Source organism: Phalaenopsis equestris, unplaced genomic scaffold (assembly GCF_001263595.1).
Source record: "Phalaenopsis equestris unplaced genomic scaffold, ASM126359v1 Scaffold000596, whole genome shotgun sequence".
NCBI lineage: Eukaryota > Viridiplantae > Streptophyta > Magnoliopsida > Asparagales > Orchidaceae > Phalaenopsis > Phalaenopsis equestris.
The window spans coordinates 631,135-655,527 of NW_018165036.1; the positions used below are offsets into that span (position 1 = coordinate 631,135).

At 38.2% G+C, this 24,393-nt stretch overlaps 1 protein-coding gene across 4 annotated transcripts in view; it reads right to left on the bottom strand.

Moving 5' to 3' along the window:
- LOC110029584 (putative pentatricopeptide repeat-containing protein At1g13630) overlaps positions 1 to 22,113 on the bottom strand; it is a 31,901-nt gene extending 9,788 nt beyond the window's left edge. Inside the window, exons 1-3 of one of the 4 annotated variants that reach the window (XR_002294555.1) lie at positions 21,727 to 22,113; positions 19,495 to 21,623; positions 18,969 to 19,035 (exon numbers count right to left, since the gene is read on the bottom strand). Coding sequence is in view for 1 of the 4 variants with exons in the window: in XM_020731936.1 (XP_020587595.1) it covers positions 19,638 to 19,692; positions 19,793 to 21,623; positions 21,727 to 22,045 (2,205 nt within the window). In the remaining 3 variants the exon portion in view is untranslated. Of the gene's footprint in view, positions 1 to 18,968; positions 19,036 to 19,494 lie in introns of those variants that run through there. The other 3 variants (XM_020731936.1, XR_002294556.1, XR_002294557.1) reach the window with 3 other exon arrangements.
- Between the last annotated feature and the right edge of the window lie 2,280 nt (positions 22,114 to 24,393).

Genomic DNA, 24,393 nt, shown 5'->3' on the forward strand with positions numbered 1-24,393 from the left:
TTGTTCAAAGCGATGGTGATATAGATGGGGATGTTAATAGTAGAATTCAAGTTGGTTGGTTGAAGTGGAGGAATGCTTCGGGCCTTTTGTGTGATAGGAAAGTACCGCTTAGACTGAAAGGAAAATTTTATAAGACGGTGGTGAGACCTGCAATGCTCTATGACGTTGAATGTTGGCCTTTAAAAGAGAAGCATAATAATAAGTTAAGTGTTGCCGAGATGAGAAGGATTAGGTGGATGGGTGGCTTTACACTTAGAGACAAAATGCAAAATGAATATATTTGTGATGGGGTTGGTGTAGCTCCTGTGACGGACAAAATTAGAGAAAGTCGTCTTAGATGGTTTGGTCACATTAAACGTCGACCATCTGATAATCCGATTAGGAGAGTAGATGTTTTAGATTCGACTTATGTTAAGAAAGGCAGAGGTAAACCTGGGAAGACTTGGGCTTATTGTATTAAAAATGATCTTAACTTACTAGAACTAAATGAAAATATGACACTAAATAGGACGCAATGGAGAAAAAGGATTCATGTAGCCGACGCCACGTAGTGGGATTAAGGCTTTGTTGTTGTTGTTATTGTTGTTGTAATTAAAGCATTGTATATAGTAGGGAAAATTTTGTATAGGAAGTAAAGATATATAATCGAAAGATTATATGAATGAAACACGACCTTTAGTCGACTTTTACCTGTGTTTTATTTTTTTTATTATCTTTACATGTTTTGCTCGATTTTCAAATGTTGTCTTATTCGCCATTGTCTTTTTGGTCGACATAGGTACTATTTCCACTCAGCTCAAGTCTCATATTGTGTCTGTACCATTTGCTCGGTCGTGTTATTGCCTCGACCGATGTTGACTGTCGAGACTTAGCTGCTGAAATGATTTACGCAGTATCCTTCACGATATGTGTCGCTACAGGACAGGAAACCATCTCCAGCACTTCACTAGTCTCGAGTTTTAGGGATAGGTTTTCATTGCTCGAGCATCAAAGGTAGGCCTTTAATGTGTGTGCATCGATCAAACGTCATGGCGTCGTTGTCGGTAATTTTTTATTCTTCTCAACCACTTAGACGGTATGCGTAGTTGTCGGTTTATTTTAGGGTGTCAGCGGTTGGCTCGTGTCTTAGTCTGGGACTCGACTGTTCAGTCAGACCAACATGCACTACCCGTCGTCGGGGGTAGCCACCGATACCTTTGCCAAGGCAATTTTCTTAATACCCTTTGCAGAGCTTGTCGCTATTGGACAGTGAAACACATCTGAAATTTTGTCCAATCCAAACTTAAAGATAGGAATATAAGGCGAGAGTTTTGCGAGACAAAAATTACATTTCTTATCGATCAAACAACTTAATGTCGTCGTCGGTCGCCGTTTAGGGTGCTCCAATTCTCGAAGTATCATTTCGATGCAAAAGTACATCAACTTCTCGAATTCCTCGAGCGTCGTTCAACCTGAAGTTATGGATGCATAGTTAGTCAGTGTTTTTTATTAAAATTTTGTTAAAACGAAAATTTGTAAATGTTAAAAATGAAAAACTCCTTTATTATTTCTTTTGTATTGGTACAACATATTTAATCTAAGGGATAGTTTTCTTAAGATCTCCCCCACTCCATGTCCGAGAGGCTTCTTTTTCGGTGTATGTCTTCAGCTTATATGCCCTTGGGGTGACTCTTTGATCGACGAAGAATGGGTTGGTCCAAGTCTAGTTGAGTTTACCAACTACCTGTCCTTGGTTGTTGCTCGACTCTTCAGAACTAGGTCGTTGGGCACAAATGTCTTCTCATAGATGCGCTAGTCGTAGTATCGAGTCATTCTCCTTTTTACTTCTTTTTGTCGAAGCGCTACATTGGTTTGATTTTCATCAAGTCGTGTGCAATCATCATCCCTTCATCATTTATCTACTACCAGTTTGTGAGATTCTCCTCGTCGAACGTAGAGGATGTGACGACCCTCTTGCTACGGTGGTTATACTCCACTAGCAACCTTGTTTCTGTCCCGTGGGATAGCATGTAAGGAGTTTGTCCAATCGCCTTTGATAGTTTTGTTCGTACGACCGAAAGGACCGACGGAAGTAAGCCCGCCCAAGTCTCTTTTCCTCTAACTTTTTTCCTTTAGCTGATTCATCATTATTTTGTTGGCAGTCTCTGTCTGTCCATTGCTCCAAGGATGATGTCAAGATGTGAACTTTAAGATGATTCATTGACCTTAGCAGAAATTCCTTAATTCTTGATCAGCAAATTGTGCTCATTGTCGGAGATAGTACCAGGAGTAAACTGTATCGACAAATGATGTACGTCCAAAGGAAGCTTCAGACGACCTCCGATGGAATCCAAACAAGTGCTTTCACTTCAGTTCATTTTGAGAAGTAATATACGGCGACCAATAGGAATTTGTGTTGCCTTTTAAGGGAAGAAACAGCCCGCGGATGTCAAACACCAGATGGCGAAAGGCCAAGGATTGACAATCGGTTGTAGTTTAGGAGTCAGGCTGATGCAGCAACGTAGCATACTTCTAGCATTGCTCACATTTTTTGGAAAACTTCTTTGCATCCTTCAAGAAGGTTGGCCAGAAGTAACCTTGTCGTTGAATCTAATCGGTCAAAGTTTTCCCTCTAGAGTGACTCACATTCACCAGAGTGGACCTCTCGGAGGATTTCTTCCGCCTCATTTTTCTTGATGCATATCAGGAAGAGTGAAGTGGCTGACCTTCTGAAGAGTTTCCCTTTGATCATGAGGTATTGTGCCGCTTTGAACTTGAATCTTCTTGGGTTAGTAATTTTAGGATTTTTTCTGGTTTCTAGGTACTAGAAGTAGAGATCCAACCAACTCTTTATGCTTGCAACTTCCATCTTCATGGCTTCAGGTTTCTCTATGGCCGACCAGAGAAGCTTCTGAGTCGTCTCATCCCTCAAGCAAATGGCCTTGGATAGAAGATCTATCACTTGATTTTCCTCCTGCACGACATGCTCAATTTTGAAGTATGCAAACTTCTATATCTATGTCTTCACCTTGTTTAAGTACTTGGCCATTATCTCGTCTCTAACCTCAAACTCTCTTTGATTCACCGCCAATTAAGAATTTAATTTCACTAGGAGATGTTGGGCGCTCATATTATACATAGGTCAAGTATTAATGCTTTGTACACCTTTTGGTTGTTACTAACTTCAAATTGAAGGAAGACCGAATGATAAAGATACTCTCCAGTCATACTGCTCCGATTCCAGCTCCAGCCTGACTCGAGACTCTGTTGATGTGCAAGATATAAGTATGGTTGACAGTTTCAGTCCCTTCACCCGATTTGCTTCGTTCAGAGAAGTTCGCAAGAAAGTCCGCTACAGCTTGAGCTTTAGGGTTTGTTTGGGGCAGTTGTTGATTATTTATAATCTGATAAGCATATTATTCTGATAATCTGATAATCTGATAATCTGCAGATTATCAGAATAATCTGACTTGTTGTTTGTGGCAGCTTATTCGGAACAGATTACTGGGAGCTGTTGTTGGATAAATGATCATTCTGTCCCTGTTTGGTTAAGTTGTTTGCAACAGAACTGTTTATGGAAAATAATACATAAAACAGATGTCTCAAAATATTACAGTTCAGTTACAGAAATTAAAATACATTGCTCACCACTTCGTGAGTATCAAAATAAATAAAATAAGAAGAAATACAATTACAATTACAAGTAATTATTAAAATGTTCAATTTAAAACTCTGACGTCGTCTCTCCTCAGCGGCAGCGGCACTGTCCACTTGAGAAACTATCGTAACATGATCACTGTCGGCCTGAGAGTATGTCAGAATGTCGGTCCAACGGAAGAAATCACATCTTGCTGTCCGGTAGATTCATGTTTCAGCTTAATCCATATTTTTCATTCATTTTTCAATTGGTTCCATTTGTTTTTGAATTTAAGTCTGTCGTAATCTCTTCCAGTCAATTCTTTGGACCTCTTAGCAATATTTTGTCAACTTTCTTTATTAAAATACGTGGTTAGTCTGTTCCTCAGTTCAATCTTCTTAATACATAGATTGAAAAATATATTTGTAACTTCTTTATCCCACATTGCGGAAGGACCCCCTTTAGTCGCCTTAGACATTGAACTTTAGGGAACAAAGGAACATCAATTCCACAACCTATGAAATTATCCTTTGCAATTTCAAAAAAATAACATATTATAAATAAACACCGACAGCCAACAACATTTCCACAACGTTCCAATTTACAAATAAAAAAAAACAAGTAAACAAGAGATTTATGTGGTTCAGCCAATGGCCTACATCACAAAAGGCAATCCACGAAAGTTTTATTAAGTAAATCTGTAAGATTACATAGCTACAAATAAGCTCTCAAATATGTAAGCTTACTACAACATGCTCTCAACTAACAAGCTCCATACATATAACATTCGGCCAGCCTTTAAAAAAAAAATGGAAACCGAAAACTGAATTTTGTAGGATTTTCTCTGTGTGCAATTTCAAGAGGAGTGTCGAATGCAGCCCAGCAAGCAACATGGCTGGCAAATGAGTGAAGATAAAGGAAGATGTGTTCCCCAACATCTCTTTCAGATAAATGAACTTGTGCGTATTTCTCAAATTAGAAAAAAAAAAAGTGCCAAATTTCGTAAACTTCTTTTTTGATGATGAAGAAACACTTAAAATACTTCACAGAAACCATCAACATCAAAGGGAGAACACCACAACATACAATTCTTCCTCCCTTTTATCCCTTTGGTGATAATAAAAGTCCACCAACTAACAAATAAAAATACATGTTTTCATGCTTCCACCATTTTCATGTATGCTAAAAATCAAATGTCATTTGAAAGTCTAATATAAAACACAAAGCCTCGCATATGCATATGAATAATAAACCAAAAGCAGGTACAACAAGTAAATTCGGATCCCTGTATCGGAAAGACAAACAAACATTAGCAGAACCCTGTATCGAAAAGACCAAGCAAACATTGTCATTATGTATTGTACTTAACTCCCCAATACTATAACCATTGTCATTCTTAACATAAACCGAAAGATAAGAGTATGGAATCCTCTCAATGACAAGGTAGATATAGGTTTGAAAAATTAGAAATACAAGCTATTAAGCTAGCATAGGAGAATAAACAATGACGTAATAATTTGAGATGCATTTTCATGAACCAAGCTCAATCTTCAATTATATAACCAAATCAATTTCCATAGCTTGCATCAAAGTCATAATCCATACCGAGGACGATGGCATTTGCCACCAATGGGGATTGTAATGAATACATATATATGCAGCACATAAACAGGAATTAATAGCAGCATTTTTATGAACCAAGCTCATACCTATGTTTCCTAAAAACAGGAATTAATTGCAGCTCCTATAAATAGGAATTAATTGCAGCTCTTAAGCATTTTCATGAACCAAGCAGCATTATTCCTCACTCCTTTTCCAATTGAAATAATAAGAAGAGTAAAGATATTGTTCTTCGGTCATGCATAAACAGGCAAAAATCGAAACGAGCAACAAAACTCGAAACGAAATTTGGCCCAGATATAAGGAATCCATCCTCCAAACTTTTCTTCACGCCCAGCAAAAAAACGAAATGAATTCTAGGGCAAAGAACCATTCGCATTGTTCGAGTTAAAAATAAAACGAAGAAAACGAAAAATCTTCGGTCAAGAAAAAAAAACAAGGCTTACGGTCTGATCTCCACAAAGAACCATTCACACAAAAAAAAACGACGTTTGATCATCTATAAAGAACCATGCACGCCCACCGACGTTTGATCATTCTAGAGGAAGCATTCCTTATGAATTGACGGTGAGGGAAAGCATAACTTACGAATCAGAAAGAAAAATCGAAAGGAATACGGTCCGATCTCCTCTAGGGTGACGAATCCAGGGAGAGAGAACGCGAGGGATAACAGGGGTAACTAGGACAATGTTACAAGCTGAATGCGGGACGCAGGTCTTTGCCCAGGTCGAAGGCCCTTAAGAAATTCCGATAAGCTAACAAACTATGGCAGGAATAATCCGCACGAACGCGACTTCCAAACACTAAGGCGGCGTTTTGAAAACACTACCACACCTAAATAAGCTGCCCCAAACGAGCCCTTAATCGTCGTCCGGAGGACCCAAATGATACCATATTCACAGAGCTCCCCAGAACATTTAAGAAATCAACTGAAATGCTCTTGGCCAAGTGAGTAAAGATTTGAGAGAGCGATTAGTGATTACCTTGATTGGATACATCTGAAAATATGATTGGAGCATGCAAGCAGAAAAAATTAAAGCAAGCATTAGTTTCTCCATGATGGAGTACCTGACTTCGGCCTCTAATGACACGAGAGGTGTAATAGAATGGGAACAATTTTCCTAGCTCCTCCCAGACCAAGACTGAGCTAATAGCCTTAAGCCCAACTCCCAAGTAGAAGGAGAGTTCTTCGATTTTGGGCTTCGGAGCAATGACAGTGAGGCTAGTGATTGCATTCGGCTCTGGAACACTTGCTCACATTCGGCTGACCATTCAAAGCTCTTAATTTTCCTTAGGGTTTTGAAGAATGCTGCACATTTGTCGCCTAACTTTGAAATGAATCAACTGGTCAACTTCAGCATCTCCTTAGCATTCCGGGGAGAAAGCATGTTCAACAGTGGTTGTAGTTTCTACGAGATGGCATTTATACCTTCGGGAGTTAAGAGGTATCGAAAGAATTTGCCAATCAAAGCTCCACATGTGCGTTTTAGTAGATTTAGTGTCATGTTAAAATTTCTTAATGTTTGGAAGGTTTCTTTAAGATTGTTAACATGTTGTTCAATTAATTAAATCTTAACCAACACATCACCTACGTACACCTCAATATTTTTCCTTTTGGATTAGCAAAGATTACATTCATGATGCGTTGAAAAGTTACCGCAGCATTTTTAAGCCCAAAGAGCATTACACTATAACAATATAAACCTTCGCTAGTAATAAACGCCATTTTTTCTGTGTCGGTGGGATACATTTTTATCTAGTGATAGCCGAAGAAAGCATCCAGGAAGCTCATCACTAAATGACCAACAGCCAAATCTACCAGTGCTGATCCTTATCAAGGGGTATATGTCCAACAGACGGGCAGAGTTTTGCTTGGCGAAGTTCATTCACATTCTCAATTTGTCGTTTGCCTTTCGGATCATGACCACTTTTGAGACTCGAGTTGGGTACTGTACCTCTCGAATGTAGTCAGCCTCCTTCAGCTTTTTCACCTCTTTCATGGATCGACCCAACCAACATCATGGCTGAGGTTCTCATCATCCGCTTCGTCAGTCAGTCGGTTGGATTAACATTCAAGCGGCGGCAAGCTAAGTCGATCAGGATGCCCAGCATTTCAACAACTAACTAGGAAAGAAATTCCCGATGCTCCCGAAGAGTCTGGATCAGCAAGTCTTTGTGTCTTGCACCAAAATTTTCACTAATTAAGAAAAATTTAATCTGCTCTCCTTCTACAGTGGGAATCTCTAAAATGGTCTCATTGGTCTCAAGACCTCGTTCTCACTAGTTTTGGGTATAAAAAGACTCTTGTTCTACATTGTCGAACGCCCGGAGTTAGCAGGTCTGGGACTGATCCTAAGTTCCCCATAATGGTGTTGATTTTTCCTTCGCGTGGAAACTTTACCGCAAAGTGGTGTGTGGAGACCACGACTCTAAAACCGTTGAGCAACAGACGACCTAAGATGGCATTATAGGTAGGCGGCGCAGCAACCACCAAGAAATTTTCCATGTTGGTAAGTTGGTTGTCACCTTCCACCAAAGAGATTGAAAGCCCGATTATTCTCAGGGCTGCCTTTCTCTCACCAAAGAAGCCATGGAGGAACCTAGCAAGCACAACCAACTAGTCAGCTGGCAGATGCATTTTATCGAAGGTTGACTTAAACAGGATGTTCCCCAAACCACCAGTGTCAGCCAAAATACTACAAACCTAGTAATTTATCATCTTCATAACCACGATGACACCATTGTAAAGATTCCCTTTTGGGGGAAAGTCTGTGTCCATAAAAATAATCGGAGGATAAGCTTTCCGACTTGGAGCGAAAGAGGTGGCGCAAAGTTCCCTTGTCTGAAGCCTCTTATAAATCGGTTCGTCGGATCGTGTTTCCGTCCAAGCTGGTTGGCACTATCCCCATGATGTGGATAGCATCAGCCCAGACAAGCTCATCAAAAACTTCTTCTACTGGGCCTTTCCCATGCCTTTGGGTTAACGCCCCCATTGTAATAAACTCTTTAAATTTCCTTGCTCGAATCAATTCTTAAACCAAACTCTAGAGCTGTCTACAGTCTTTTCATGTCATGGTCGTGATCTTTGTGGTACTTACAGAACTTTTTTGTATCCCGGAAAAAATTTATGGTTCTTATTGGTGCAGCCTTTTTAAAATACTCCTTGTTTTATCTAGCTTCCACCATTGAAACCCTCAATGGAGTGGCTTTTGGTACTTTGTCGTCGTTCGACGATCGATCATGGTAGCGAATCGACTAGTTGTCATTCATCCGGCCTTGTCCTCCTCCCTGGTGATTCTTATTGATGCCTCTAATACTCCTTGTTTTATCTGGCTTCCACCATTGAAACCCTCAACGGAGTGGCTTTTGGTACTTTGTCGTCGTCCGACGGTCGATCATGGTAGCGAACCGACTAGTTGTCATTTATCTGGCATTATCCTCCTCCCTAGTAATTCTTATCGATGTCTCTGTTGTCACAAGGCGGTCGGTTGTCTTTATCTTTGGGCCAAACGGCTTGACATGGGCCATCCATTGGCCTCTATCCATCATCTCGAGAGACCCTCTTATGTGAGCGGCGGTCAAATTGCTCGATTTTAAGGTAAGATGGGTGGGCATACTCCTATGTTGTAATGCAATAGTTGGCTAACTCTTGAAGTTCGGTTAGGCTCTTAGGTTGTTTCAAAACCAGAGCACACTTGAATCGCTCGCTCCTCAACACTTGGGCCAAAGAAGATTGTGCTACCACAGGTTCCAAATCCCGCAATTTTAACATCTCATAATGGAATCAAGCAACATACAAACGAAAGTTCTCATTTGGCCTTTTGCCTGACCACTGTCTGACATGCCACAGGGTTTGAGTTTTTGTGGGGTTACTGGGCACTGGCGTACTACGCCGTGAATATCTTGAATTTCGAGATGATTGCTTAAGTTGGGAGGCCATTAAAGCACCTGAGGGCTGAGTTCCTCAGCGTAGTGTATGGCCGGCACTTCAGCACTTCAGCACTTCAGAGATCTTGAGAAGGCATACGCTCGACTCAAATGAAACGATATAGTTGGTTGGATTACTCTGACCCTTATAGGATTCTAGTGAAAGAAATTTGAACTTTTCTGGTGGCTCAGCATCAGAGATCTACAAAGATAACACATTCTTCAGCTGGCGTTGGACCTCAATACGCCCAAATCATTGTCTATTCAATGGTGTAGACACAGCACTATTCAGTTATTGGGAGTCTTTAAGTCTTTATGCCCCCTAAGCTACTTGGCAGCCTTAGGGTTCCGGTTCTTCTTCTCAGAGGTTCTGCTCTCGACGAGCCTGCTCTCTTTCCCCGAGTAATGAGTGGTTCACACTCACTAGGATAGCTCTCACGTTGAATACGAAGCGGTCCTCTTCCTCCGCACTCTCTTGAAGCCTAGGATGTTTGAAAAAGCCTTAGATCTTTGAAACCAAAGCTATTATCATTGAAAGGAACAACGAGACGGTTATCACCCGTTACCATGAAAGTATGAAGAAAAAGGTTTGGCAACAGCATATTTTCGGGGCAAAAAATAGCCTTTCTTAATGATTTTAAACAAGTATTTTGTTTTTTGAACAAAGCAACCCATTTTTTACGCTCAGCTAGCTTCGAATAGGTCTTTTGTTTGGAATGCTCACACTTATTATTTTAGTTTTTTTAGTGTGGTTAAGGTTAATGCCACCACACTTTTTTTTATGTCATCTTTTATAGCTTTTTTTTGTACCTTTTTGGTTTTAATGCAACATGCATATTTCAAGAGTAGCAAGTGCGTCAAGTCTGCCATTCTATTGTTGCACAAATTTCCTTGTACACTCCATATTTACGGTGTCTCCCGGGTGAGTTTGTTCTCTGTGGTGTGCTTCACTTCTTTTTGTTGGCATGATCCATGCTCACCACATCTTTTACAATATTGAATCTAGATCTGTCATGTGAATCACACTCAAGGAATAGAGCTAGGACGGTAGAAAGAAACAGAGAGAGAACAAGAAAGAGAAAGGGAGAATACAGTAAATGCAAGAGTTTAGATAAGGTAAATCAATAGACTTCTATTGCATAATTGGCCCTCTATTTATAGATTTTGGAGGTACCCTATGTACAATTAAATGTTTGCCCCTGTTTTAATAGGGGTGTTACAAGTTATTATGACACATTTTCGTATTCATAACCGATTTTCGCACTTTTTTGTATTCATTACTAATTTTGGCACCTTTCGTATTCATAATTGCTTAAATAGGGGGATTCCATGACCCGATAACGTTATAGCTTGGTAGGATGGAACCCTCTAGTCGGCCAGAAGACGTTCGGTCGGCTGAAAGGTCATTTATCAGTCTTTTCAAGGTAAAATTCCGAGAAGAGGCGCTCCTATCATCAGATCAAACTGGACCGTCAAGCAAGAGTACCACTGTAATTTAATCGACAGCCCTCCTTGGACAAGGAGTCTTCTCAGAGGGTTAGAGAGATGTTCGGTGCGGGGCCCTTTGGCCATTTAGTGTGGAGCTCCGATATCGGCTGAGAAAGCTTGTCATGAACGATTGTCCTTAGATTGGGATCCTTCTATATCTTCGTTTAATTGTCCTTCTATTCAGTTGGCTCAGTTTTGACTGAAGGAAATGATGTTTCATATTTATGTCTTTTGACTATTCTGATACAATGTCCTTCAGTGTTTGTCGATGGGAACCATTGAATTTTCTAGAGATTCATGTTGTCGCATTTTTTATGAAGAAAATACTCATAAGACAATAGCAATAAATAAATAAATAAATAAATATATATATATATATATATATATATATCTGTGTGTGTGTGTGTTCTTTCTTATCCAATGATGGCAGGGTCACTTTACTCAGAAGCATCCTTACTACCTTTCGCATCTATACCTTGAAAATGGTGAAAATGAAGAAGAGTACTTAGAAAATGCTCGGAACTGTGTTCAATAAATTTCTGTGGGAGGTTTAGCACAAGCAAATGCACTGGTCCAATTGGACCAAGATGTGCAAGCCTTTGGATAGGCTTTAAAAATTTTCAACACATGAGCCATGTTTTCTACAGTAAGCAGTGGATCGAGTTCAGGCTGCAGGAATCTCTGTGGGCTAAGTTTATGAGGGGTAAGTATTGCAAAAAGTCTCATCCTAATGCGATGCAATCTAAATCAGATGATTCTAAACACTGGAAATTCTTGTTGACTGCAAAAGAACAAGCAAATGATCTCTTCATGTGGGATTTAGGGGAGGGTAAGGTCAACTTCTGGTTTGACTATTGGTTGGAAGAGGGGAAGATTTCTGCTCTGTCTACCAACCCAATCAATCCTCATTCTATTGTCTCTGATTTTTGGTCTGATCAACAGTGAAATGTGGCAGCCCTCAGGCAACTAGTTGATGATGATACTTTGAAGATTATAATTGATGTTCCTAGTATTCCTTCTCAGCCGGATATACCTATAACCAAGAACACACCTAGTCAATCTCTTAATAAGTTTATTTTTAGATCTTCCTTCAGGTAGCAAGAGACTACTTGGGGTAATCTTATTTGGGACAGCAGGCTCTCCCCTTCAATTTCAGTTTTCAGATGGAGACTGTTTAAGAAATTTTTCTGACAACTGATGACATTCTCAAGCTTAACGGTCTCAGGGGTGCCACAAAATGTTGGTTATGTTGCTATGAAGAAGAAACACTGCACCACCTGTTTTTCACTTGCCCAGTTTCCACTTCAGTCTGGTTAGCTACCCTGGACTACTTGCAACTCAGCTCTCTTTTGCTCATGGAGGAATATGGAAGACTGATCGGTGGATTGGAAAGAACAGAAACTTCATTTCATCCCCCCGATCATCACATGGTTTATTAGCATGGCTAGGATCTCTGTGAAGTATGATGAAAAGAGGACTGCTGCCCACAATATAGCTCTCAACTATTGCAGTCATATTGATAGAATTAAAAAGCATTTCTGTTCTAATCTTCCAGTTTCAACATCAACCTGAAAGAAAGCTTCCCTGGTGCAGAAAATTCGCTGGAGTAAACCAGATCTCCCTTGGGTCAAAATCAACACTGAAGGTAGCTTCTCTTCCACTACTGCTGGTATTGGGGGTATCTGCAAGGATCATCTTGGGAAGTGCTTGTTGTGTTTCCAATCTCCTGTCTAGTCTAAATCTGCCCTTGACACTGAAACAGTGGCCTTTTTTTGGGCCTTAAAGATAGCCTCCTCACTCAATCTTAACTATATCATCATTGAATCTGATGCCATGCAACGAGTTCACATTCTCATAAGAAATCTTCCATCAATTGGCAGTTGACATACTGGATTAGGAAAAGTTGGCACCTCTCTTCTGGGATTCAAGTTCTTTGGAGTTTCACTCCTAGGGAAGGGAACCAGTCTGCTAACTGGTTAACTAGATTCGCTTGCTCTACTGAGCAAATACTTTGTTGTAATGGTGTTTTTGGTTTTGAAGGTCCTCATACATGGAGATTCTCTTGATCTCGCATTCATCAAATGTACCTAATTTTTTTGTGGCAAAATATTTTGTTTTTTTTGGGCCAATATATATATATGCCCTAGATCATAATCCTATATTGCTCTCTCTAGTTTTTCATAATAAGCCCTCTAAATATAATTTTAAATTCCTCAACATCTGGACTTCTCATGATTCTTTTTTGAGTCTTATTACACAGGTTTGGAAAATAGATGGTGCTGGCAGCCCGTGGTGTTTATTATGGCAATTACACAAAAAGTTAGATGCACAATTGAAGAAGTAGAACTTTCACATTTTTGGCACTGTTCATACCAAAGTTTTGGAAGCTCAAAAAACTATGGACCTACTGGATTCTCAGGTGATATGTAATTCCCAACTTGTTAATGAGGTGGCTAAGGCTCATCTAACTCTTATAGATGCTATTTCTTTGGAGGAAGGTTTTTTGAAACAAAAAGCTAATGATGCTATTTCAATGATGGGGATTGTAATACAAAATCTTTTCATGTTACTATTAAGCATAGAAGAAATGTGAATTCTATTCTTAAGATTAAAAATATGGAGGGTGATGTGCTCACTGATGTTGATGAAATTGGAAATAATGCAGTGCAATATTTCAATGATTTATATGGGACTAACCTACAGGTGTTTCCCATAGATTCGGATCTTTTTGTTAGCAACAGGGAATATGTGATTGCTCTCTCTCTCTCTCTAATGTCCCAACTGAACAGAAAATCTACTCTACTTTTAAGGATATTAATTCGAATAAAGCCCCTGGTCCTAATGGTTTCACCTCTGCTTTTTTATATACATTGCTGAGAAATTATCAAAAAAGCGATACTTCTTGCTATACAAAGTTTTTTCCTTGGTGATGATACAGGTAAATATTTTACCTCAACTTTAATAGAGCTCATTTCCAAATGCAATGATAAGGTATATTGGAATAAATTTCGACCCATCTCTCTTACATCTGTTATTTCCAAAGTTATAAGCAAATTGATTGTGGCTAGATTACAGCCACATCTCTCTTCTATTATCTCCCCTCAACAATCTGCCTTTATTAAAGGTAGAGAGATAACTGATAATATTCTCCTTGCTCAAGAGATGATTGAGGAATTGAATAAAAAATGTAGAGGAAATTTGGTTTTTAAACTAGATAGGAAAAAAGCATTTAACACAATCAATTGAGATTTTATTTTAAATATTCTAAAGGCCAGAGGTTTCCAAATTAGCTTTTGTAATCTTATCAAACGATGGTTGTACAATAACTATTATAGTGTTCTGGTGAATGATAACTCTTATGGATTCTTCTCAGCAAATGGGGGCATTAAGCAAAGGGAGCCTCTCTCGCCTACTATTTTCATCATTGCATTTGATTATCTCTCCCGATTACTCAACAATTTGCAAATTCAGCATCCCTACACTCAATTCTCCCACAAATCAAAGATTTTAGTTAGCCATCTGGCTTATTCTGATGATGTCATTCTCTTTTTTAAAGCTAGTAAAAATGCTATCAAAACTTTAATGTTGCTGCTGAATGAGTTTCAAAATGTTTCTGGCTTGATTTTCAATAAGGCCAAATGTAATCTTTACTTCGGCAAGTCTGTTAAAAGCAATTTAGCTAGTTGAGTGAATTCCTATACTGGCTGCTTATGTGCATCTCTCCCTCTCAAATACCTTGGTGTCAATCTTTTGAGGGACAGAAGGAAACAAATACAAATGAATGATGTGGTTTACAAAATTAAATTAAAAATTGCTGATTAGAGGAATGTTTTCCTTTCTAATGGTGGTAGACTCAAAAGTGTATTCCACAGCATCCCTCTGTATGCAATGCAAGTCTTTAACCCCAAAAAAACACTCAGGATATTGGAGAAAATATTTAGCAAATTTTTTTGGTCAGGTGGAGGAGCAAAGAAAATTTGGGTAGCCTGGAATAAAGTTTGTAAACCAAGAATGTCAGGTTGTCTTGGTTTTAAGACTTTGCACCAAATTGCTGAAATTACTATGTGCCAGTTTTGGTTTAAATTTAGAATGGGAGAATCTTTAAGGGCTATGTTTTTACTTCACAAGTATTGTGCTCAGGCACACCCTTCTTCGGTTCTTTGGAAGGTTGGTGATTCGAAAATTTGGAAAACTGTTTTACAAGCAAGGTCTGTAGCTAAAAAAAATTATTTTTTGGGATATTGGTGAGGGTAATTTCTCTTTTTGGCATGATCATTTGGGTATAATAAATCTTATTGACCACCCACACCAATTGCATGATGATAGAATGCTAGTTTTTAATTGTTGGGTCGATGGTGTTTGGGATGTTAGTAAATTAAGAAATCTGGTATGTGACACAGCTATGCAAATATCTCACATCCCAATACATAAAAATAAAAAGGATACCCCAGTTTGAAAACTCAACTCAAAGCTGCCGATCACTAAAATGCTCTACTCAAAACTTCAAACCTTCAGTGCTTGGTGTTGGGGCCACTTGATTTGGAATGCCTTCATCTCTCCGTCCATCTTTTTTTTCTTATGGAGGTTTTTCTTTTCCATGCTACCACTTAATGATATACTTAAATTAAAAGGTCTAACAATGGCTTCTATTTGGCATATCCGTAAATGAGCTGAAGAAACATCCACTCATCTTTTTAATGATTATTTTTATGTCAGAGAAATCCGGTCAATGCTGGGGAGGAATTTTGGGATTACATGGCCTCAAAGATTCTCTATGGAGGATTATTTGTTGGTTTGGAAAGCTGCTAATCTTATTGATCAAAGACTCAATTACTTTCCTTTGGTTGTGATATTCATCTGGTCTGCTAGAAATAGCTACAAGTACGATTTTTCTCTCCCTCTCCCTATTCCTAACTTGCACTGTTTCATATCTTCTTGCATAATTTACAAAGGCTTGTAGAACTTTAAAGGTAGATGCCAATACTCCTTTTCCAAAGAAAGTTAGGATGCCTGCTTTGGTAAAGTGGCAGCCCCCTTCTTTTGATTGGCTCAAAGTTAACATTGATGGCAGGTGGGTTTCTAATGTTTCTGGTGTTGGAGGAATATTTCGAGATCACTTGAGCATTTCTTTATGTCACTTTGCCTCGCCTGTTAATGCTTCCTGTCCAATTAAGGCTGAATGTTGGGTTGTCTTGCTTGCTTTACAAATTATTGCTATCTTCAAGTTTTCATCTTTAATTGTAGAAACTGATTCTATCTCTCTTTATGAAATGTTAATTAAGGCCTCCACAGCTTACTGGAATTATATTTGCATCTTCAATTGAATATGGGAGACAATCTCTAAGAACCATCTAACGGTTCAAATGAGTTTCATTTACAGGATGGTAACTCACCGGCGGATTGGCTGGCAAAGCGTGGTGTGGCTGGGCCTTTTGTGGGTTTGGAACCTTCTTCCTATCTTTATACACTTCTGAATGGTGATCTATTGGATTTGCCATATATTAGAAGATAGTACTGCCTTTTGTTTTCCCTTCTACGTCTGGGATACTGCTAATCTTGCTGCTCGTGACCTTCAGTACTGAATTTTGTTGGTACTCTGTCTTATGGTAGATGCTTCTACGTAATATGGCTTTTGGGTGTCTTCTCACCCCCCTACAATTTCTTCCTGATCACGGCTTCCTTGAAACTCCTGATGACTGCAAGCTTTCCATGCTCCTATGGTTTATGATTAATGCTTCTCGTTTTACTATTTCCATGCTCCAATGGTTTATGATTAATGCTTCTTGTTTTACTATTGCAAACTGTTGGTTTCCCTATTTGGATGCTAATTTGGCTTGTTGTTGGGTTTCTTGTGCAATACTGAGCACTTTTTTGGATTTCGGCTACACATATATTTTTTTTTTTTTTGTAATTTTGACTTTTTGGGTATACTTGTATATTCTTTTTGGTGAGTTTTCTTAGGTGGAGTCGCAATGATTGAAGGTGGAACCCCCTATGTGTGAGTACTGTCTCTTTTTTTAGGTTTTTTAGATGTGAGGATCCACCTCCACCCCCCTTTTGTAATTTCATTTTGATTTAATATATATGAAGCCGTATAATGCTCCTTCCCAATATATATATATATACATATATATATATACACACACACACATATACGGACACATATATATGACTCAATTCCTATGTATATACACCTCTAACATCTAAACTTTAATTTTTACATATATTTCCCCTTACCTATGCATAGAAAGGTATATTTCAATTTTTAGAAAAAAATTAAAGGTATTTTTAATGCGATATTAAATATTTGGATAGTATAAATGTAAAAAAAAACAAAGTTGAAATGACTTACATTAGAATTGGCTAGTAAGTACTTATATTCCCTAAATTTAAAAGGTTTATAAATAATGTTTTCAATCTTTTGAATCTCTTATATTGCTAAACACATGAGAATAGAATTTTAGAAGATCTTATGCTTTTCTTAAAATGAAGCCAAACATAACAAAGAAGAAATTACATGCATACCACCCAAGTCTTATGTTTTTACATATCTAACATCTAAATTTTGTTTTTTAATATAAATCATCCAAGTATTCCATATCAAATCAATAAAACCGCTACTTCAACTTATAAAAAGTGAAATACACCTTCTCGTGAATATATAAAGTGGCATAGATGTTAAAAATTGAAGTTTAAGTACTGGATATGTAAATATATAAGAACTAACAGGCATGTATCTAAACCTTCCTTTCTTTAATGATCAAAAAATTAAGATGTTATTCCCTCTTCATATAGAAAAATCTAAGAAAACTAAAAAATCTGATAAAATTCTTAAACAACCCTCAATGAAGTTTATTAGCCAATTTTCCTAGCAAGGCAAAAAACTAGGCTCCACAACTCAACATGATGAGCTATAATAAATTCAATTAACTTTTGTTAGTGTCATGTTCTTTAAAGCATTTCTTCAAATGGGTCGTTCGCAAAGACATAAACTTGAGGGGAACTATTCAAGTCATTGACACGGTGTGAAACATTTTCTATTCCACCATACCATCCAATGAACTAAACCATAAAAGAAAGAGACTATCCAACTACCTCATACCAACACCATTTTCATGTTCAAGGCTCCACAAAGAAGCATTCCTCCATTAGTACTCAATATAAATAAAATAAAAAAAACATTTACATGCATACCACCAAATTTAAGAGTATATATCCCCAAAGGATCCACCTTTCTAAATACTGGCAAAACTCTTAAAATAGAACAAGTGGCGCAATATATTATCACAAACACAGTTAGACGGAAGATTCGCGTAAGCAATGGCATTAACTAGCCCAAAGAACCAACTCACATTTTAAAAGAATACTCAACTCAAACATCCAGTTATTAAGCTCACAAAATTGACTTAAAATAACTTCTTGTTTGTAAGCTACCAACAGATGATCAGTGAATTGAAACCAAACCTACTTTCATCACAAAATGGTTTTCCTTATTGTGGCATACCTCAGATTTTATGAGGCAGGTGGGGTTGGCGATCAAGCCTTGGCAAAGACGAGCAAAGTCGACGCCCGAGATAGTGTTGCGTGAGACAGTAGGAAAGGAGAAGATATTTTAGAAAGATGTTAAACTCCAATGTAGAGGCAAAGCCAAGCGGTTGTCTTGTAGGTGCACAGCAATCTTGAACCCTCAAAGCAAACGACAGACGAAGGCACAAAAGTCTTCTACAAACAAAGGGGCTTCGTTGGAAAAAATCTCAAGATTAGAAGAGGTTTTGTGGGAAATAAGCGCCTTGAGCATATTTGTTTTTCGGTCAATTTGAGCGGAATTAATTTACACGTAAAAGTAGTTTTACGGTAAATGTTATATACCCTTTAAATTCATAGCATTTTTATTTTACAGCATACCAAATATTAAAAAATTAAATGTTCATGTATTTACTTTATAGTACACCCTGAAACTGTAAACCAAACAGCACCAGAGTAGCCAAGAAAAAATTCATTTCCACCTAATAAACTTCTTAACTTTATAGTGTGAGGGTAACAAATGTAGGGATGGCTGTCAACGACTCTATTTATTCGCTAACTCCCTTCTCTCGCACACAAACACACGCCTAACTCAACGCATAGAAAAGATTGGGGCAGTGATAGATAAAATTTGGCACATTCTTGGTAATCTTCCTCTGCCAACATATAAAATTGAGATCTAAACTTGTAAATGAAAACACTCAATAATGATTATTGAATAAGTTGAAGCATATAAAACAAAAATTTTACACAAGCACAATACTATTTAAAAATACTTTCTTATAGAACACACCTGAGTGAAGTAAGTAAATCTTTTTATGCTCCATAAATAGATTCAATTGAGGACGCCTAGTAAGCCACTGAAGCATGACAAAAAGTTGTCATCAAATTCATCTCGTATGGTCATCGGAACCAACAAATATTAAACATGGTAATTAAATAATAATAAATCAAACTTAATTCTAAGAGAACTCAGCATTCGTATGTCAACTTATATTAGATTTGTTCAAGTGCTTCAATATACAATTCATCAGCACATATAATTTCTCAAAGATATCAGACAATGAAAGAAGCATATTTGGCTTCTAAGATATCATTTGGCAATGTTGTGTTGTGCTATTGTACCCCATTAAATAAAGATGTTGCCTCCCTTTGCAAAAATAGCAAGTGCATTCCCATGGTTAATCAAAATCAATGAATGCGATGCATGCAAGGGTAAAGCATTCCCAAATATGTTTATATCATAAAAAAAACAATTGGGGATGCTAGTTAAAAGCAGTGTATTATCAAATCACGCTAGGAAAGAACTATAACCATACCTTGTGGAGATTGGCTATTTCCCAAACCTTACTTGAAATCAAATTACCCCTTCAAATTTTTCCTCCTATGGTGTGAGGGACGCGAAGACCAAGTTTTGTCATCATTGTTTGCAATGTAAAGAATGAAAAGAGGTAATATTTTTTTAGAAGAGCATTGAGCATGACAAAAGAAAGCTCCTGATCTGGCAAGATACCCGCCTGCAGCATCATGTTAAAGAATATAATTGCCTCATCAACATAATTTCTTTTACATAGTCTATTAATTGCTGCACAATAATCGTTGATTGAAACTTCATACCCCGCTCTTAGCATTCTTTCAAAGAGAAGAATAGCTTTTTTTGGCATTCCCATCACACATTGTGCTTTAATTACTGTGCTATAAGCAAACATCCGCAAATGGACTCCCCTCGCTAACAAATTATCCAGAAAAAGTTCTGCACTTTCAAGTTTTCCTTTCAAACAAAGCACATTGATAAGCAAATTATAAGTAACAGGAGTGGGTGAAACATCATGCTCCATCATTTCCCTAAGAACATGAAAAGCCATCTTCAGGTTAGAAACTTCACAAAAACCCTGTATAAGAGTATTATAAGTAATACCATCTGCCCCTAAACCAATTTCATTCATATCCTTGAGAAGTTTAACAGCCTCATCTAGCCTACCATTCTTGCATAGCCCTTTCATAACTACACTATATGTGACAATATTAGGTGTAATAGATTTTCCAATCATCTCATCAAGCAACTCTGACATAACTTCAAAATACCCAGATTCACTAAATGCATCCATTAAAGTGGTGTAAGTCACTATAGTAGGTGCCACTCCATTACGCACAAAAGCTCCAAGAAAATGCCTTGCAGCATGTAGTTGACCAATCTTGCAGAAGCCTAAGAGAAGGGAATTACAAGTTACAATATTTGGAGTTATTCCCTGTTTGAGCATCCATTCATACAACTCAATAGCACCGTTAAAATCATCTTCCTTAACATATCCATCAATCACTATGTTGTACAAAATGACATCGACAAACAGGCCACAACTACATAAATTATCCAGATACCTCCTAGCTTCTGCTATCATTCCTTTCTTGCATAGGCTTGAAAGAAATGCCCCATGAATGAATGAGTTGGGACTTAAGTTTTTTGAGTGCATTACTTCACATGCTTGAAGGGCTTTATCAATATGTCCTAGCCTACAATATCCATTAATGAGGATTGAATATGCTACTAAATCAATATTCAATCCAATGTCTTCCATCTCATCAAATAACATTTCCATTTCTTTGATACAACCCTTTTTGCACAAAGAACTTAGAAGCACGCTATAGGCAATAATATTCAACTGAATTCCATGCTCCATCATATACTTCCTCATCCTCAATCCAAACTCGAGATTATCCTGCTCACAATGTCCGGAAATTAGAATAGTGTATGTAACAAGATCAAGTTTGAGACCTCTAACAACCAGCCTATGGATGAGCCTATAGGCCTCACTCATATACCCCAGTAAGCGGAACCCATTCATCAGAATGTTATATGTCACAATGTCATGATCAATTCCATCCCTCTCCATTCTCTCTGAAACTTCTAAAGCCTCTTTCAAAGATCCCTTCAAGCATAAACCATGAATGATGGGAGCATAACTATATCTATCAGGAATCAACCCATATCTAAGCGCCATGGAAAGAAATGACATTGAAATTTCTAGAAACCCTGCTTTACAGAATCCGGAAATCAGAGAATTGAAGAAAACAATGCAAGGGGTAAACTCTTTCCTCTCCCTAAGCTCTTGGAAGAAAGAATATGCTTCTTGCAACTTCTTTAGCCTGATGAGAGCTCCTATGAAGATACAGTCAGTGAATTCACTAAATGAAATCCCCCGAAATTTGATTTCTTCATAGATGTCACAAACCATATCACTGTTCTGCAAGCTATGAAGCAAATTGTCATACGTTGATATTGAAGCCTGGATGTTCAGAGTATCCATTCTTCTGAGGACAAAGAGAGCATCGTGTGCCATTTTTGATCGAGCGTAAGCATTGGCAAGCATATCCCACACTATGAAGTTACAATCAAAGTTCTGGAAGACCTTCCACAGCAATTCACAAAGTGAAGAAGCAGAGCCAGTTCCTACCAGGAGAAAAATCGAGCAGAAGAATAAACAATTGAATTTTTTCACTTGTGTGGGAAAACTAGTTTTGGCAAGGTTGTGGACAAGGGTAGTGCGCATCACCTTCTTTCTCGACTATTTGCCTCAATACGATTCCAGTCTCCTTCAACCTTCCATGTCTCGCCAGCTCATGACAATTTCTCAATCTCGAAATCCTGTAATCCTTCGGATCAGCTCGGAAGAAACCATCGCACTGGAAGGAATGGGGCTTCTTTGGAAAAGCTCCTCCGAAGGAAGCGGAGCTACAAGCGGTGGAGAACTCGAATGCGGGGTCAGTTTCGGCCATGTCAGCAGACGAAGAAGACGAGTACTTGGCCCAGAGAAAAGAATGGGGGAATCGAGGGAGAAATCGGAGCTCAAGCAGATGGGGACAACGGAGCATGGATAAGCTAGGGTTTCATTGTGGTACCGGAAGAACAGAAGGAACCCAACGTTTCAATCGAAATTGAAAATTTTGAGGGGCATATTTTATAGTATTAAGTAATGAATTTCGACTAATCCATCCAAAAGCAAAAAAATAGCTTCGTAAATACAATTTTCTTATCTTTCGGCGTGAAATCTCGGATTTAAAGGATTGTAAGTAGTGCTAATGGAAAACCCGTGGCGCCCGTGTCGCCTTACTTATGGTTGAGCTTGGTCTTCAGGCTATTTACGGCAACCAATCATTCCATTGTCGAAGCCACCTCCCATCGAATAGCAACCACATCGATCAATGTCTTCATCCTCTTCTTGTTGTAGATTAGCGAGCCATTTTATTCCTTTTTTTCTATCATTCGAGCAACAATGATTGAATTCTCAGCATCTCACAACATCAATATCTCCATTCTCGATCGTCATTTTTCTCATGAACGAACTCATTCTCGCCTCCATTCATGAACCTCTCAAGCAATCGGGGCCGCTGCCCAAGGGGGATTAAGGGTTCGTTTGGCGCTGCGGCAGAGCCACTGCACGGTACAACGCAGCCCTTTTCTACTGTTTGGGGCGGCGGTGCAGCCGCGGCCTACCGCGATTTAGCTCGAATGCGGAACGCTCTCCCTCGCCCACGACCTAGCTTTCTCCTTCGACTTTTTACCCTAGTGTCCTTACCCTGCCAGCCCGTTCTTCATCTTCTCTTGTGTTCCCGATTGCAGGTTTCTGTCAAGGAGGCGAATCGGCGCCCTCGAAACCCTATGGGAGACGAGTGGGAGACGAGTGGGAGACGAGGAAGTCAGGCCTCTCCCCCCTCTAGAAGTCGCATGTCCAATCCCTCCTAAATCTCCCTATTTTCAGGGAGTTGGACCCTATAAGATTGCTACTGCAGCTTCTCTATTTCTTGATATCTAGGATTCGATTCCTTTTATGGCTCCAAAAAATCGCACTGTACTTTTTGAAGCTATGCAGTCCAGTCCCATCCAACCTGAGAAGAAAGTAAAGTTTTCTTAATAAAAGAACCTATTTATATGTAAGAGTAAGAAATTCAGTTTTACAGATGTCTTGATGTGTTTCCTTTATCAACACCTTATGCTTCTCTTTGCTCTAACCAGCTGATATCTGCCTACAATTGCAGAGACTGAATGCAAGATGTAACCCCTTCTAAAACATACATCCTACTGTTGTTATTAGGCCAGAAACGAAACTGAAATATGCTGGTAATTCTTATCTATTTTAATGATGTTAATTCTTCAGAATTATGCTGGAACTTCGTTTTATTGGGATTTGATTAGATTTCTATATGTTGTTATAGTTTTACTTTTATATGCAATTCTGCAGGATTATAGATTTTATATAAGATTGATAAGAAAAAATCTTGGCTGATTTGGTTGTTCTATTTCTTATGATAATTCTTCTTGTTGCTCTTTGTGTGTAATTCTAATATCGACAATTTTGGTTTTCTCTGTTTAGTTTTATCTAGTGCTTAAATGTATGGTTTGTTCTTTGCTTTCCTCTCAAGTTTTGTTTTCTCTGTTTAGTTTTATCTAATATCGACAATTTTTAATTAATGTTAACTGATTTCTTCAAAGAATTATTTGTTTAATATAAAAAATAATTTTATCCTCTGTTATATACATAAATATTACACAAGGAAAAGATAATCATTTTCCTAGAAACAGTTGCCCCACAGTTGTTTTCACACAGCTGCAACAAACAGGCAGCCAGCTTCCCCGCAGTAGTTTTCTAAGGCAGCACAGCTGCAGCAGAAAAGTTGAGAAACTGCAGCTGCCCCAAATAGAGCCTAAGTATTTGTAAAACAACACTTCATGCTTTATGCAGAATAGTGTAAGGCCATCTTGATTTGAATTTAATGGAAAACCTCTTCATGTTGTCCTGACCATCTAGATATGCGCTGGATGCCCCTTTTTTTTTACTATATTATTGATGTTGTTTTTTTGGTTTAGTTCAGTTAGGTTGAACTTTGAAGCAGTCTTATCAATAATTTAATCTTGCTTGATTAGAAGCAATTGAGGTGAATTCGTGTAGAGTGGCATAAATAGTTATGTGGACTATTCTATTTGATATGTTTAATTGGATGAAAGTTGATTATGGTGTGGTAGTTATTGTCGCAAATAAAATAATATACAAAGCAAGGATCTTCTTTATTTGGTATTATGACATTCCATTTTTATTTGTTGTTTTTTTTCTTTCTGTTTTGAACCTCTTTTTTGATGATTTGTTTGTACAAAACAAAAAAAGAACATATGTTCAACTCAACTATTACTTAAACCCACTCGAGAATGCCTAGACCTTCTTCAC